The sequence below is a fragment of the Mesoplodon mirus genome, assembly GCF_964341445.2.
Source record: "Mesoplodon mirus genome assembly, chromosome: 7".
NCBI lineage: Eukaryota > Metazoa > Chordata > Mammalia > Artiodactyla > Ziphiidae > Mesoplodon > Mesoplodon mirus.
In genome coordinates, this window is record NC_138983.1 from 132,021,512 (window position 1) to 132,036,924 (window position 15,413).

Below are 15,413 nucleotides of genomic sequence, written 5' to 3' on the forward strand. Positions count from 1 at the left end.
TTCGACGTCCAAGAAGTGGGAAGAACAGAACTCTTCCCTGGTGTGGCAAAGCAGGAAGCAAGCTAAATAAATCATATGAGCACATGCCAACCAATTCTGCTACTGGTTCAATCATTTTCTCAAAATTGGCCCCATTTCATACAATCATAAACTCATCACCATGACAAAACCACTGTTCTAACAGAACTGTCTGTCGATGGAACAGGGTATGTAACAGGGAGGAACAGAAATAAGGCATAATTGCCATATAAACGTGTTGTTTAGAAAACACCGGCATGATCAGTCTAAGATGTCAGATGAAAATAGTCACACTGCAGGGAGGACAGCTTAGTTATAACAGCAGGAAACAGTGTTGTAAGAAAAAACAAGCAGTGAAACAGATTTTCAAATGTAGTTGTCAAACTGGCCATACTAGAAATGACTTACATACTATGGTTTATCTTAACCCTCTGCCAACTAAATATGATAAATTTAAAATTCTTTAACCCAAATGATTACATAAAGAATACACTTATTTGCAAACAAAGTCTTAAAAATCACATATGATATTCCATAAGAGATAGGGGAAATTACACTGGGAGCAAATCTCCAGTGACTGTTTATAAGTGTTAGGAACAGTACCTCAGCCTAAGCAGATGTGTACTGCAAAGCAAAAGAAGCCTTTGTGAAATAGATCTATCCTCCTCCTTTCAACTAAAGCTACTGCTTTACTGTGTTGCGATTAGTTGCTCTTAGTTAACTGAGGCAACAGAACAATACTGAGTTTATTTCAATATCTCTAAGAAAGATTCAACATTTCTTAAATTAGTTTTATTTTCTGTGAGCACAAAGGCAGGGGAAAAGAAAACCTGAAATGGCAGACAACTGTAAAAACATTTCTGCAAAGTTAAGAGGGACATTAAGGACATAGTATAAATTACTATATATATTTTTGACGCAGAGCTGTAACTAATGATGAGGAAGTCACTTAAGGTGAAATCCATCTGGGGCCAGTAGCAGCTTTACTACCTGCTTTCTTAGGTTTTCTGTACATTAAAAATTTGGCAAACTGACTTGCCAATCACCTAATCCTTTAAAACCAACCAACCAAAAACCCCAACAGAGGAAAACCAAAACCAAAAACAGCACTTGTTTCACACTCCCCGGTTCTTAGCGCTACAGAAGTTTTGGCAAGTGAGAAACCTTTTTATTCTTAAGATTTCCTTTTCCTTTTCCACTCCAGAGCAGAGGTTCTTAACTTTTCTGAGTCCTGGATTCCCTCCCCAGAAGAACACACATACAAAACTGTTCCACACAATGTCAAGGGGAACATGGACTCTCTGAAGAGCTCATACAAGAACCTTCGGTTAAGAAACTCAGCTCTATGCCATGTGGTTGTTTCTTCCATAAAAAAAAATATAATAGGTATTAGTCAGAAACCCTAAAATGAGGTAGACTTAGTCTGTGTCATAGGTTTTACAAGAGAGTCTGGAGACTGGGGCCAGTTCAAGAATAACTTCTCCAGTTTCCTCAGTATCCTGCTCATTTAGATAAAGCAGCATTAATATTTCCTTTAAGAGGTAAATTAGCAAAATTCCCATTTCTTGAAGGAAACAATTTCTATCAGTAAAAGCATACAAGGATATCAACTTACTCTTCACAAAAATATAGCGCTTTTTTTCTACCTGCTGGGGAAGAAATGTTTTTTCTGAAGTGGCAATTAAACAATAATAAATGATTCATAACATGTTGATCACCTGTTCCAGTTGTATCACATAGTACTTGATCATTCACTATCTGATTAAGTTATCAGTAGAGATGCTATATAAATTACCTGAGGTAACAACTTAGGGAAATGCACACACCTAGAAACAAGTATAGGAAAGTAAGTCTTGACTACCTTCCTTAGTGGATAATGGCTAAGCCTTAACATTTCCCCATTTTAACACTGCCTGAAGACTAAAGGGACTCAAAGGAATAGGCAAAGTCTACACTAATTCAATCCTTAACTCAATGGGATCAAAATCTGATCCATTATTCCACTGAAACTGTCATGGTCAGCAATGCCTTCTTAATTACTAAGAACAATGGTCCTCAAACTTTGTCCTGAACTCATTTGACTTTCCTGCAGCACTTAATACCATTCATTACCTATCTGTGTCACCATCCTTGCCAAGTGCCTCTTTTGTAAAACTTTCTGTAATACACTCATTGACAGAGAGTGGGTGGAGCTGCCCAACGCTCTGATAGCAAACCAGGTTCCAACCTCCAAAACATTACAGAAGTTTTGAATGGAAAAGAACTTTAGAGATCATCTAGGTCTAATTAACAAATGAGGAGCCGAGGCCCCAAGACAAGTGAGGATTCCTTCAAAAGGGATTTGCATAGAAAAATTACCAAATGCCACTCACAGAATGTTACTGTATCCTAAGAAAGCTATTCCACTAGACTGTAAGTTCCATGAGGCAGGGGTTATGTCTGCCTAGTTCGCTGTTTTCCGGAGCCCAGAATAGTACCTGTCACATAAGAATTGTTCAATATATATTTATTAAATGAACTGAGGTAATTTGAAAGTAGTAAATCACTACCAAGAATATCAACATTTTTTTAGCAAAGAAAATCAGGAAACTCATCGGTTAACCACAACGAGGGATTATATTTATAAAAATCAATAAATCCAAGGTAGGTAGGACTCCTAAAACCTTTTGAAAAAAGCAGGAGCCCTAAAGGGTATAAAACAGTTACAGCTATAATTAGCAAAGCAAATTAATTTCTTTGTAACAAAGGAGGACTAACAGCAGAGGGCAAGGCTATTTTAAAATATCTACCATGTTACACTTTCTTTGCGGGGGGGCGGCGGGATTACCTGCCAAATGGAACTCTGTAACCCTGTCCAAATTTTATTATTTCTTATGCCTTACAAATTAAATAAATAAAATATTCAAGAATATAATATTCTTTGACAGTAGTTCTGTCAAAGATAGAAAAGGAAAAAAAGATTCAATTGCTTCCTGGATTTTAACAGGGTCAGACAGAAGAATGACCACCAGAAACCAAGAACTCCTGCCTCTCGGGAGCCTTAGTCTTTGTGGGGACTGTCCAGGATTGAATTCCATCAGCTGCACTTCATCCCCAGTCTTCCTCTCAACGACTCACTTTTGTGTCTATAACTGGTCAGTGTGTCTTCATGAGGGAGAAATACTTGCATAGAACAAATCATTCAGGAAGTTTTGTTCTCAGTGAGTATCAACTCCTAAGCTTTCTAGCTTCCTCCATGCTAGGAGCTGAGGGTCTTAATCCATTCAGATTATGAAGAAAAAAGCCCTCAATGAGGACAATACTAATCGCCAGAACCAAATACCTTTCGTTGCTCAAGGAACTATACTTGCATGGCCATAAAGCTTTTAACTCTACTCTGTATGTAAATCATACAGATACTCATGCAAAATCTCACATTGGCAGCAATACTAGATAAGCTATACCTAGTATGTATGGTCATGTTTAAGGGCTTCTTTGGGATACAAGAACCCTTCTAGACATCTTCAAGGGCTTCTCCATTTAGAACAAGACAGGTAAAAATATTAGGGTTTACTGAACTACTTAACTATTTCAGACAAAAGCAGCAGGTAGTCATCAAGCACAGTCAGATAACACTATGTATCTAGAACTTTCCACCTAAAAGGGAAAAGAAATCAGTTGTTTGGTAAAGCACTGACTTGAATTAGAGGTTATTTTCATCTGATCTCCTATATTACCTCTGACGTTGCTACATTAGCATCTCTGTTGAATCTTTTCTCAGTACTTCCCATCCCACGGCACCACCTAGAAGTAGTATTTGGATGATATTAAAATGGTAACTTTTATTAGTATGTGAGAACTAGAAAACACACTCAAGAGAATTACCTAAAATAGATCTAGGATAGCAGTGAGAGCCATTCATCTTTAAAGTCCTGCCATACAAACACCCTGCATCACGCACTGACTGTTCTGTAATCAGCGGTGTCTAAAGGTTAGGCATTACACGTGCACACATGCACACACATTCCAAAAATCCTCACAGACCTTTATCATTACAACATTGTATAGCTTCCCAAACACAAAGGTACTTTCTTATACTCATGAGACCAATGTTTATGTAGAGCAGGCTCACCCCTGAAATAGGTCACTTGATTCCTTTCATATGGTGACCATGTGATTCTGTTTTGTAGTTATTTTGTTACTAAAAACTACCATCTATGATGCAAAGATAACTTACAATACAGATTTTTTTCCCATTAGTAAGTTTTATGTATTTGGTTGCGAAAAAAAGTAATTTGGACATCTAAGATAAAATCATCTAAAAAGGTTATTAGAAATCCTCCATCAAGATATCTGGGTTCAAGCATTAAGTCAAGATTCAGTCGACTGTTAAAACCTGGTAAATATTAACTTACTTCAAAAGGGTTTAAAAAAATTTTTTTTGCATTTACATGGTATAAACTATAGGTCATAAATGCATGAAAAGAATACATCTTCACATCCTGACATATAAACTTTTTATGAAAAATCTGAAAATAAGCCTGTCTTAAGTTTATGCGCCTGTCCTTGGGCAACCTGAACTTATTTAGGAAGTTGTGAGAAAGAAATTCAGGTAATCATAACACTTTTTAAAGCTCATTTGGTAGCATTTTTATATTTTACTCTTACCTTTATGAGCATTGCTAAAAGCAATCACCATATGAAAAAATGTCTGTACCTTCTACAAAAATCAAAGCATTTCCACAGGTGGCTCAATGTCCCATGCAATGAAAGTAAACCATAACTACCATTTTCTCAGTGCCTACCGTGTGCTGAGATTTGGGGTAAGCAGTTTACACTTATTATTTCTAATTTTTACAATAAGGCTAAAAGAGAGTGTCCCAGGAAACAGACGCTGAGGAGACCGTGCAGGAGGCTTAGAGCGGAGGGCTCTTCAGAACAGCACTTGTGAGCAAACGAGGAGCAGGATGGGGCAGAGAGAGGAGTTGAAGTAACTCACAGTTGCAGCAGAGGCCTCGGTTAATCCTAAAGTGAAGTATGGAACCTGGATGACCCTTCAGAGTTGCCCCGAATTGAGGCAAGGAGGCTGTACCTTTGTATTTCAGCACCGACCAATCACTGGGTCCAGGATGCCACTGGAGAGGGAGCCTAACCTCGGGCAACGGGAAATTCCTGGGAGGAATCCAACCAGAAGCCATCACCAATCAGTGCTCCAGGCAGCTGGTGGGGACGCACCAGTGTCTCATTCCTGGAGGAGGGGTCCGGGCAGTGTATTACGTAGCACAGAAGATATGTGATGCATCGCTATTTAAAAGAAAAGAGAACTAAGAGAAAGGTAAGAGCTTATCCAAGGTCACTATCAGTGTCCTTAATGCAAATTCATCTTAGCTTTCAAAACTAGGACCTGGTACGCTTCTCTCCTGCAGACACTGAAAAGTACAGAAAGTCACTCTATTTACCTTTTTGCCATGGTTGCCGGGAAGTTCATAGCTCGTTTTACTATTTAGCTGAAGTAACCATATTTACCTAGGTTACTGCTATACTCCCTGTACTCTGATTTCTCATTTTCTGATTCTATTTTTAGCTTTCTTCATATGCATATTCCCTTCTTTGTATATCTATATTATACAAGACAGTCCATCTCATCCTCATCATCTCTAAGAAGAGTATCCAAATCATTTACACATCAGGTGAACAATGGCAGGCATAAAATAATGGACACTCCGTGGCCTCCTTTGGTAAGCCACATCCTTACCCACTTTTACTGTCAAAAAGTAATTCTACTTTGTAAATGTTTCTCCTTCTATAATGTCAAACTTACTTCCTTTAAGAGCAGTTGGTAGTCCAATAAATACCATCACGTATATAAAGGCTTGAATGAATGACTGAATGAGCCTTCTACAATAAAAGTCTTATGTTTCAACACTTGTTTTGAATTCTTCCTTGGGACTTCCAAATCAATGTTTCTCACTGTGTTTACAATCTTAGGACACCATGAATTATCTGCAAGAATTTTTTAAATTTGTGTTTTCATTTCCATGACAAGAAACATGTATGAGCACAATGATGTCCATCTGGGAGTTGCTATGTGATTTTGGTATTTTTGGCATTTATGACTTTATGATTTCATTGTTGCCAAAATATTAGTTCAACTGTCAAATTTTAATAAAGGTGGGCTGATAATTCACAAGGTGACAGTATAATCAAGTGGTTAAGAGCATGGAGTCAGACTCCTTAGTCTGGCTTCACCACCTGCTAGCTTTGTGACATTAGACGTATTAATCTCTCTGCCTCAACTTCTCCATCTGTAAAGTGGAGCTAATAACAGTACCTCCATCATAGATTTGTTGTGTTAAATGAAGAAATTCAAGCAGAGCATTTAAAACAGTGTTTGCTTAATAGCTTGTACTCAGTAAATGTTAACTATTTGTTATTATTACAAAAATGATAGTCACACCATTTGGAGACCAAGGTGCCTTACGTAAAGGTCAGTTCAAGTAGAGAAAAAGTAGCAGCGAAGTTTTATCACTAAGCACATGGTAAGAATAACAAATTCAAAAGAACCTTACTTTAGCAGCCAGTATCAGAACCTTGTTTGGAAAAGCAAGTAAGTTTCAGCTAAACCACACCATCCAATGTTAAAAGAATGCTCACTTGATTTTTCTGTTTTTTTAGTTTTATTAGTACTTAAAAAATATTTTATAAAGTTGTTTTTGTTTAATAACATGTGAAATCTATAAGTAAAAGTTTATACTTAGATTTAGGTTTGTTACATGTTAAGTAACATTGTTATACAAACATGTTTTTGCCACACATTATTCAAGTTTCATAAACACCTGGCTTTGTCATCACAGCTTCAACTTTTCACTCATATTTATTCTTTTATAGTTAAAAGCCAATCATTTAACCATTTTCAAAGGTTTATAGTCTTAGCAAGAATATGGTGACTAACACACTGATATATAAACAAGGGAGAAAAAAGGAATCCTAACTACCCATCCAGAGTGAGGATTTGGCCTCACGTACTGGGCAACCTGTCTGCAAGAAGCAGGTGGCAGGCATGAATCAAATAAGAAGTATGAATGACCTTTATATTTTCTTGGAGTTCAATAAAACAAAAAGCACGTAGACCTCTCAATTTTGGTGCATGGAAATTTTACTGGGATTAAAATCAGATTCACCACTTCTTGAAAAATAACATTTCACAGATATGTAGTTATGCTACAGTGGAGAAGGTAAAATTCTTCCCTTGCTTTTTTCTCTTAATTTTGTAATGTGGTTTACGTAATTTTTATTAAAAATATTTTATATTGTTCTAAAATTGGCACAACTCTGATTTCTCAAGTCCAACTCTTAACCATGATTCCTAATTTGTACAAAAGAGAAGGAACATTACCTATTTCCGCTGAAAACTGTACCTTCAGGACCAGCACAGACGTGCTTATTATCTAATGACTGCATGAATACCAACAATATGGCACTTTGCTGCCTGGAGGGGTAAAAGTGACAACTGAACATATCACAATAAGAAGGCGTAATATGAAATCATGTAAATCATTCTTAATAAAGCCAAGGCAAATGAATTTCTATTTCTTATGCATAATGAAAGGTAGAGAGCTCAAACTTTCTAAGATCAATGAGGCCGATATAAAGGAATATCATATTTGAGTGGTTTTCTAATTGTGTTGTTTTGAATTAACATATTTAAAATATACTGTTTTCTACCAGAATATAAGCTCTTTGAAGACAGGTGGGTTTTTTTTTCAGTTTTATTCACTGAAGTATTCCCAGTACCTGGCACCCAGAAGTGGCTCAATAGATTTTCGCTAAATGAATGAATAAATGAAAACTCCTTAAGACAGTATGTGGCAGTTGAGAGGTCAAATATAAGGTCAAGGTACTTTTTGACCTATCACACTCTTCTTTCTAAATCATAAACCAGCTCTATCCATTTAGAGAAAAGTATTTGTAAATTTTAAATAATAATGATAAAAGCAGGTTTTGGTAGATATGAACTTTATTCTGGTTTTATTAATATCAAGTACAAACATAATTGACTTTTTGGATAAATGAAGTAATCTGAAGGTAGATAGTAGAGAAACAACATTGTGAGTTTCAAAAATTCAGGCTATTACAACAAAGTCATCTTACACAGGCTGAGAAAATGCAACTAGAAAACATATCTAGGTAAATAACTTCCATTCTATTGTATCACTTTATATTGAATGAAGTACTATTTGGTAGCTCAAAAACTGTAATTTATGAATACAGCCAAGAACACATATATAAAAGTAAGATGATGGCTGCTATTCCTAAGATGTCTGAGGATAAACACAGGTCTGTATTTTACTAAGAAATAACACCACATCCCACCCACTAAGTGACAAGGTAACACTCACTTGATTGGTGCCAAGAAAAAAAAGTATTTCCATTGGCTCTCAAGGACTCTCTCAACTATGAATAGGTAAGAATTATACAGATGTAAATACATGCCTTATTCCAATATGAAGACATTTTTCAATTATTCAGAACAATAGGGGGAAGACGCCACATAGATTACAAACCCCAGATAATTTGTAACATATGCAGCACACGAGGTACAGAGTCATTAAGCATTCATTTTGAACACTGAAGGGAGTTTTTGCAATGGTAAACAGCAGGCAGAAGAACACATTGCATAATCCCCACAACAGAAATAAAATTAAAGACTACCTAATAATCAATGGGCAATCCTAACAATTGTCTAAAATCTAGAGCTTTTTGTGGTACTGGTCTTTGATTTTGAAACTCAAGAAGTTTTTTCTCCCATTTTTTTTTTAACATTTTGTAAACATTACACAGATACAACCATCCAAAGGGTAGGGGACGGGAGACTGCTATTCTACCTCATCCTAGTGATATGAGCAGACTTCAGAGTGCCTGCATGACAATTAACATTTGAAATTTTGGATCTGAATCAAGAGTCTGTATATAGCCTGGATGTAACACAGACAGGACTGCCCTAAAACAGTGTTTTAGTTGGATCTCACTGGGTTCTAGAACCAACTCTAGGGAATTCCCTGGCAGTCCAGTGGTTAGGACTCCACGCTTCCACTGCAGGGGGCACAGGTTTGATCCCTGGTCGGGGAACTAAAATCCCACGTGCCATGCGGCAAGGCTAAAAAAAAAAGAACCAATTCTTAAAACTTAGGCTATGATGTACTGTGATGATCTCTGAGGACTACAACTAAGAATCCTCTGGGTAAGCTGGTAGAGAAGTACATAGTGAGTTGTGTGCCAGATTAAGATCTAATAAATCCAATAAATTAGAATTTTCAGATTCTCCAAAACAGCTCCACTAATTTTGGTATATCTGAAATCTGTTCTCTTCTCTCCATTTTCACTGCCACTGCTTTATTTCACCTGCTGTCTAGCTCACTGCAAGGAGACTCTAAATGGTCTCTGTGCTTCCAGTCTCACCCTTTCCAATTCATTTTCTGCCTTACAGCCAGTTCTGGAACCTAAGATGAACCATGTCACTCCCCAGCTGAAAATTCCTTGATAATTTAGGATAAAGTCCAAACTCCTTAGCCCATCACCTGCCCTCGTGTTTATGTCTCCCGTCTCATTTCTTACTGCTTCCCACCTCCTTTCACCCTTTCCCTCAAACAGTAGGCTCCAGCTGTCTAGAACTACACAGTATAAAATATTTCACCAGAATACCTGGGACATGACCTGTTCCAAATTAATGTTTCTGGAGTTTTGATACCTTAAGTCTAAAGTAGCACAATGATCTCTCAACTTGATCTCACCTCATTCTCTTCCATTCCTCTTTTATCTAACTGCAGCTTCTGGCCCATTAGTACGTTGGGCAATTTTAATGAGTTGTGGGCACCTTTCTAAACACCCCGAGTGGGAGATGAAGAGACAGCGTCCGGGGGAACAGGACCTGTTCTGGTGCAGAACACCCCGGGCGGTGAGACGGTAGCTTGAGAGACCGGGGTGAATGCAGAGCTGGTAGAGGTTAGAGGGGGTGGTGCAGGTGAGGGGCATTTGAAGACCCCCAGTTTGGGGGAGGGGGCCTAGCTGAGCCCTGGGCACAGAGCAGACAAGTAATAATGGGGAGGTGTGACGCCCGCCCACCAGGTGTTGGCGCACATCAGCGGGGTCACATCAAGCAAAGCTGGGGCATCCCTGGTCTACCCCATGCCCTCCCGGAATGTGTCACTGCGGCTGCAGGGCCTCCAGGAGAAAGACTCCGGACCCTACCTCTGTTCCGTGAACTTGCAAGACAGTCAAGGCACTGTTCGAGGTCACAGCAGCAAGACTTCAGAACTCAATGTGCTGGGTAAGTGAGAGGCACCCATGGGAGGTCGGGCAGGTCTCTCCCCCAAATGACTGAGTGTGAAGGTTGGGAGAGGGGCAAACAGAGTGATGGGGGTCCGCGTGTGGGATCGGGGGAGGGGGAGCCGCTGGCCCCCGGATGTGAGTTTTTAACCTGTCTCTCCTCCCCCAGTTCCTCCAGCTCCTCCATCCTGCCGCCTCCGGGGCGTGCCCCACGTGGGGACCAACGTGACCCTGAGCTGCCAGTCCCCAAGGAGTAAGCCCGCTGCCCAATACCAGTGGGTGCGGTCGCCCCCATCCTCCCAGGTCTTCTTTGCACCTGTTTTAGGTGAGGGACCTTCTGGAGACACTGAGAGTGCGGCTGGGGTAGAGGAAAGATGACGTACCACAGGGGCTGGGGTGCCGGGGGAGGTAATGCTGAAAAGCACTGGCGGGGTGGGGGGAGGAGGAGGGTGTGGGGAGGGGCTGGAGAAAGAGGCCCTGCCAGGTGCCGGCACGTGCTGCACTGCAGACTTAGGTTACTCAAGAGGCGCTGGGGCTAGAAGATCTGCGTTCAAATAGGGTGGAACATACCAGAGTGTACTGCACAGTTAAGTACAGTGTCATTATGTGGGTTAAATAAGTTAATATTTGTAGAGCACTAAGAACAGTGGATGACACATAGTAAATGCTATATAAGCATTGTTATTATTTTGTGAAATGTGTTTCAGTTATACATATACATGTATATATTTATGCACATATAGGTATGTTATGTGAGTACTAGGCCACAGGGTAAAATATATTTCTTCTTGTTGTTTGCTCAAAAAGATGCATTGCTTTGCTTTTCTTTCTAGTATATAAATTAAGGAATGAGATAGATAATGGATATTTGCATAACTGCAATTCAAACTATAAAAGTCATTTATCAAAACATATAAATTTCTAGAATTGGTATGTCCGCAGTTAACCCAAAACTATCGGCTCCACCCTTTGACAAGGTCCTTGATGACACCACCGAACAGTCATTCATGGTGTCTACAGCGTACCTTCATGAGCTACGGCAAACTGTTCTTCAACTGAAAGGCATGCCTTTTTAAACAGCTGATCACTTACAATTTTTGGAACTGCATTATTTGGATGCTTCCAACTTTGGATTCTTGGACAAAATAGATTTTACTGTATCTGCAGTTTGCACCACTCTAGGCCATGCTGCCTCTGGGCTTTTACCCCAACTAGTGATCCATCTCTCTTCCCTGCTGCCCAATTTAGTCCCCCCTCACCTTCGCGATCCACTTCCTGAAAGCCTAAATTGACATGCCCTTCCTGTGTGCGCCTGCAGCACCATGGGCCTAATGTCCACACAACACCCGGGCCGTGGTCACAGTGCTGGCGCTTTAGCAGCCTGACTCCTGCCCCGGAAGGCGGACGCCTTGGCAGTACCTGGTACACTGCTGTATTTCCAGGGCCTCCCACAGGAGGCACTCGAGTATCTGCTGGTGAATAATTTTTAAAAAATGAAGTCCTTATTTCAGACCTTAGTATTTAAAGAAACCCTGTGATTAATCTGTCAGATGAGTCTGATGATAGGGAATGGGTAAGATTTCCATATCCTCCCCTAAGTGCTTGGACTTCAGCCAAGAGTTAAGCTCCACACCTCTCTCCTGTTTCCTATGGGCAGTGGAATTCAAGGGCCCAGGCCCTCTACATCTGCCAAGAAGGATATCGAAAAGATGCTCAAAGTTCTAAAGCAGTGGTCTTTAATTGTGGTACCTATATGCCTTTTTTAATGACTGATCAAGGCACCTTAAACCTTAGGGATTCCTGTCATTCTCAGTCTTGCATGTATTTTTTAGGCATGCAGCTTGGCTGCTGAATTTAGAATAGCCAAAGGAATATAGGTTAGTGATATTGTTTATTTTAAATGTAAGTGGAATACTGTCTGATCATCAACACTTTCAAGGTACATTTGATAAAACCTATAGATAAGAATTGGGGTGAATCTTTCAGATTCAGAGTACATTACTCAATAAATTTTACAGCCAATTCTCATCTTACTCATCTTATACTAGATTTAATATGTCCTATACCCTGTTAATTTCCCATAAACTTTCAAACATATGATGAAAACATTTTAATGTCAGCTTTAAAATGTTCAAGAGAGCACGGATTTCAAAACTCTTTGGGGAGTACATAAGCAGAAAAGTTTGAACACCATTATTCCAAAGCTGTTCTGGCCAATATAATTGCCACTAGCTAGCCACATATGGCTATTTAAATTTAAATTAATTAAAATTGAGATTAAAAATTTGGTTTCACAGTCACATTTCAAGTGTTCAATCACCACCTGGGGCCAGTGGCTACTGCACAGTGGCTGCTGGAGAGTGTAGACACGGAACACTCAAATCACCACAGAAGGTTCTATTGGACAGCACTGTCCTAGAGAACCAAGAATATGACATGGTTTGCTCCAGCCAACTGAGGTTATAATACTTTATTCCTTACAGGAAAAGTTCCTCTTCCTATGATGGTGGACCATATCTCTTGACTTCTATGGGGTTCCTCCTACTCAGGGGTAAAGAGACAGGGAGGGCAAGAAGAAGAAACTTTGAGCTCCTTTTGGAGGTTTGAATGTGTAGCCAAGAGAATCCTTTCATAAAATAAAGACTTCTTTAATATTCTGAATAATAACTTTTTACCTACATTGTTCAATATGGTAGCCACTAGCAGCCACATGTAGTTATTTAAAATTTAATTAATTAAAATGAAATATAATTAAAAATTCAGTTCCTCAAGCACACTAGCCACATTCCAAAAGCTCAACAGCCACATGTGGCTGGTGGCTATCACACCGAACTGCAGCAAATACAGAACATTTCCATCATTACAGAAAGTTTTATTGAACTACACTGTTTTGTACTATGGATTTTCTAATTTTTTTTCCTTTTATATATCCTCTTAATGAAGGATCCAGAATATTTCACTCCACTCTTCAGGAGACTTCCCAATACGCCAGGAAATAAACTCAGATGCCTGCCTGTTCATGGACAGTTTTAACATGTGCTTACTAGATCCCTTACCTCCAAAACTGAAAGCCTAAATATAAATGTATGGCTAGGAGTCTAGGATGGTCTCTTCTTTTAGGATACATATCAAGCCTTTGTCAGATTCACAAGCAGACAAAAACACTGGAACACACAAGCTTTCCGGTGGCAATGACTTTAGAACAACAGAAATGGAAGGAGACAAATCTCACTAAATCTTACGAACTCTTTGAGTGGTATACCGTATTTTTGGAAAATCTTCCAACGATAACGCAGAAGGAAAGTCTTGTCTGCAAACACCAGAGAAGAGTCCTCAGAGATACACAGAGTCTTAAAATGCTTAAACAGGGACAATGGTATCTTTGGGCTCCAAGTTATCTTTGCCCTATTGGTTCTCACAGACAAACAATGACAAGTCTTGATAGCTAAAATGAAGACCACATATACTATACTGTGATTTGTCTGCTAAAGTACAATATTTGTTCCAAAGATTATGATGAATTATGATGAACAGGTCTAAGCAAAGTCCCTAAAAGATTAATCATCTTGTTTGTTAGGCAGAAGACTCCCTACCACTTTTACCTGATGAGCAACCGGCACGGATCCAGCAAAGACAAGTTTTTCAGGTCATACAATCACCTTGCATTTCAACTTGAGGGAGACCTAAAAGTACACACCTGTTTCAAAGACATAAAGCCAACCCTCAAGAGGCAAATTTTTGGAGAACACCCAAAAATACGGGACCTGAGAATGGGTTTTGCAGTGCATCAGATTAGCTGACTGAAGTGTGAATACAGCATCTGGCTCCGAAGTGAATGCTTTCATGAATTCCAAGTCTAGATAGGTCTTTCAACTACTACAGTATGGATTGTGCTGAGATCTCTCCCTCCTTTTGCAGTTATCACACTTATTGTCTGCTTTTGTCATTCGACACTCAATCAAGTACTGCACTGCATACTATCCCCTGTGTTGTCTTGTACAGCTTTTTAACTTTGGATGTGTGTTTACAGACTTCAACTGCACTGTACATTACAGTTCTTTTCTTCGTCCTAACACCTATCAGACAGTAAACACTCAAGTATTTGGCGAATGGAGATATGAAGACAAGGTCTACAGAAAAGAACAGAAAACCACCTATTTGTTTATCTGACTCCAAAATTAGGCTGAAATTGCTAGCAGACTAATTTTCTTCTGGCAAACAAATAAAAGGCAACAAAACTTCAGAACAAAACAATAACGTGTAGCAAGGCAGTCTCAAACACATCCATTTTATCCAAATGGCTGAACAAATACCAATAACAGGACATGTCAGACTTCAAAATGAAAGTCTTTGCAGCAATAAAAAAAATGTTTATATCTGACTTTAAGTTAAAATTCTGTGTGCTTAGAAATATACATATTCGCTTGGAGAGTATTTAAAAATAGTACTTTGGTAGCAAAATCCAAGAGTCATTAATTCAATTTCAATATTTAAAACTTTAATACTTTCACTGTACAGAGGCACAGTCCAGAGAAGGGAAGTGACGTGCTTTAAGGTTACTCAGGAAGGTGGTCCACGAAGGGGCTGGGATAGGACTCAGCTTGCTGTTGCCTTCATATGATGAGGTGGAGGCTGCTACATCAATATATTGAAACTATGATTAAGGGAAAGTTTCAGGGAAAAACTGAAGTTACTATGTATCATGCTTCCTTTCAAATTTAGAAGAAATTATTTACTGGGTCTTCATAATTGAATTTTGATAGATATTTAAATACATTTGACCAGAAATGTAATTGACGCACATGGTGTTCCTTCCCTGGGAGCCTCTGACATGAGTTCACACTTAAGTGAGCTACATTAGCCTATACAAGATGTTTTTCCAGGTCCTTATCTTACTGCACTACTTTGTTTCTCTTTTGCAAATTCTAAAGCAAAAAGGATTACTTAATTTCTTTTTGCAGTTCTCATTAACACGATAAGGTGAAAGAGATTTCTGAATTACTTGTTCTAAATTGGCTTTTTTTTTTTTTTTTTTTTTTTGCAGTACGCGGGCCTCTCACTGCTGTGGCCTCTCCCGTTGCGGGGGACAG

The 15,413-nt window shown here is 39.0% G+C and overlaps 2 protein-coding genes across 8 annotated transcripts in view; one reads left to right on the forward strand and one right to left on the reverse strand.

The window, feature by feature from the left end:
* Positions 1 to 15,413, reverse strand: part of MSANTD2 (Myb/SANT DNA binding domain containing 2) — a 29,486-nt gene that overhangs the window by 10,951 nt on the left and 3,122 nt on the right. The window contains exon 1 of one of the 7 annotated variants that reach the window (XM_082629289.1): positions 2,391 to 2,548. The exons of the other annotated variants lie outside the window; for them this stretch is intronic. The gene's annotated coding sequence lies outside the window, so the exon portion shown is untranslated. Of the gene's footprint in view, positions 1 to 2,390; positions 2,549 to 15,413 lie in introns of those variants that run through there. 7 annotated transcript variants of the gene reach the window in all.
* On the forward strand, positions 197 to 10,701 carry LOC309808128 (endothelial cell-selective adhesion molecule-like; the record flags this gene model as incomplete). Its single annotated transcript, XM_082628122.1, has 3 exons — positions 197 to 206; positions 10,103 to 10,324; positions 10,493 to 10,701. 3 exons carry the CDS (start codon positions 197 to 199, stop codon positions 10,699 to 10,701), a joined length of 441 nt encoding a protein of 146 aa, XP_082484248.1.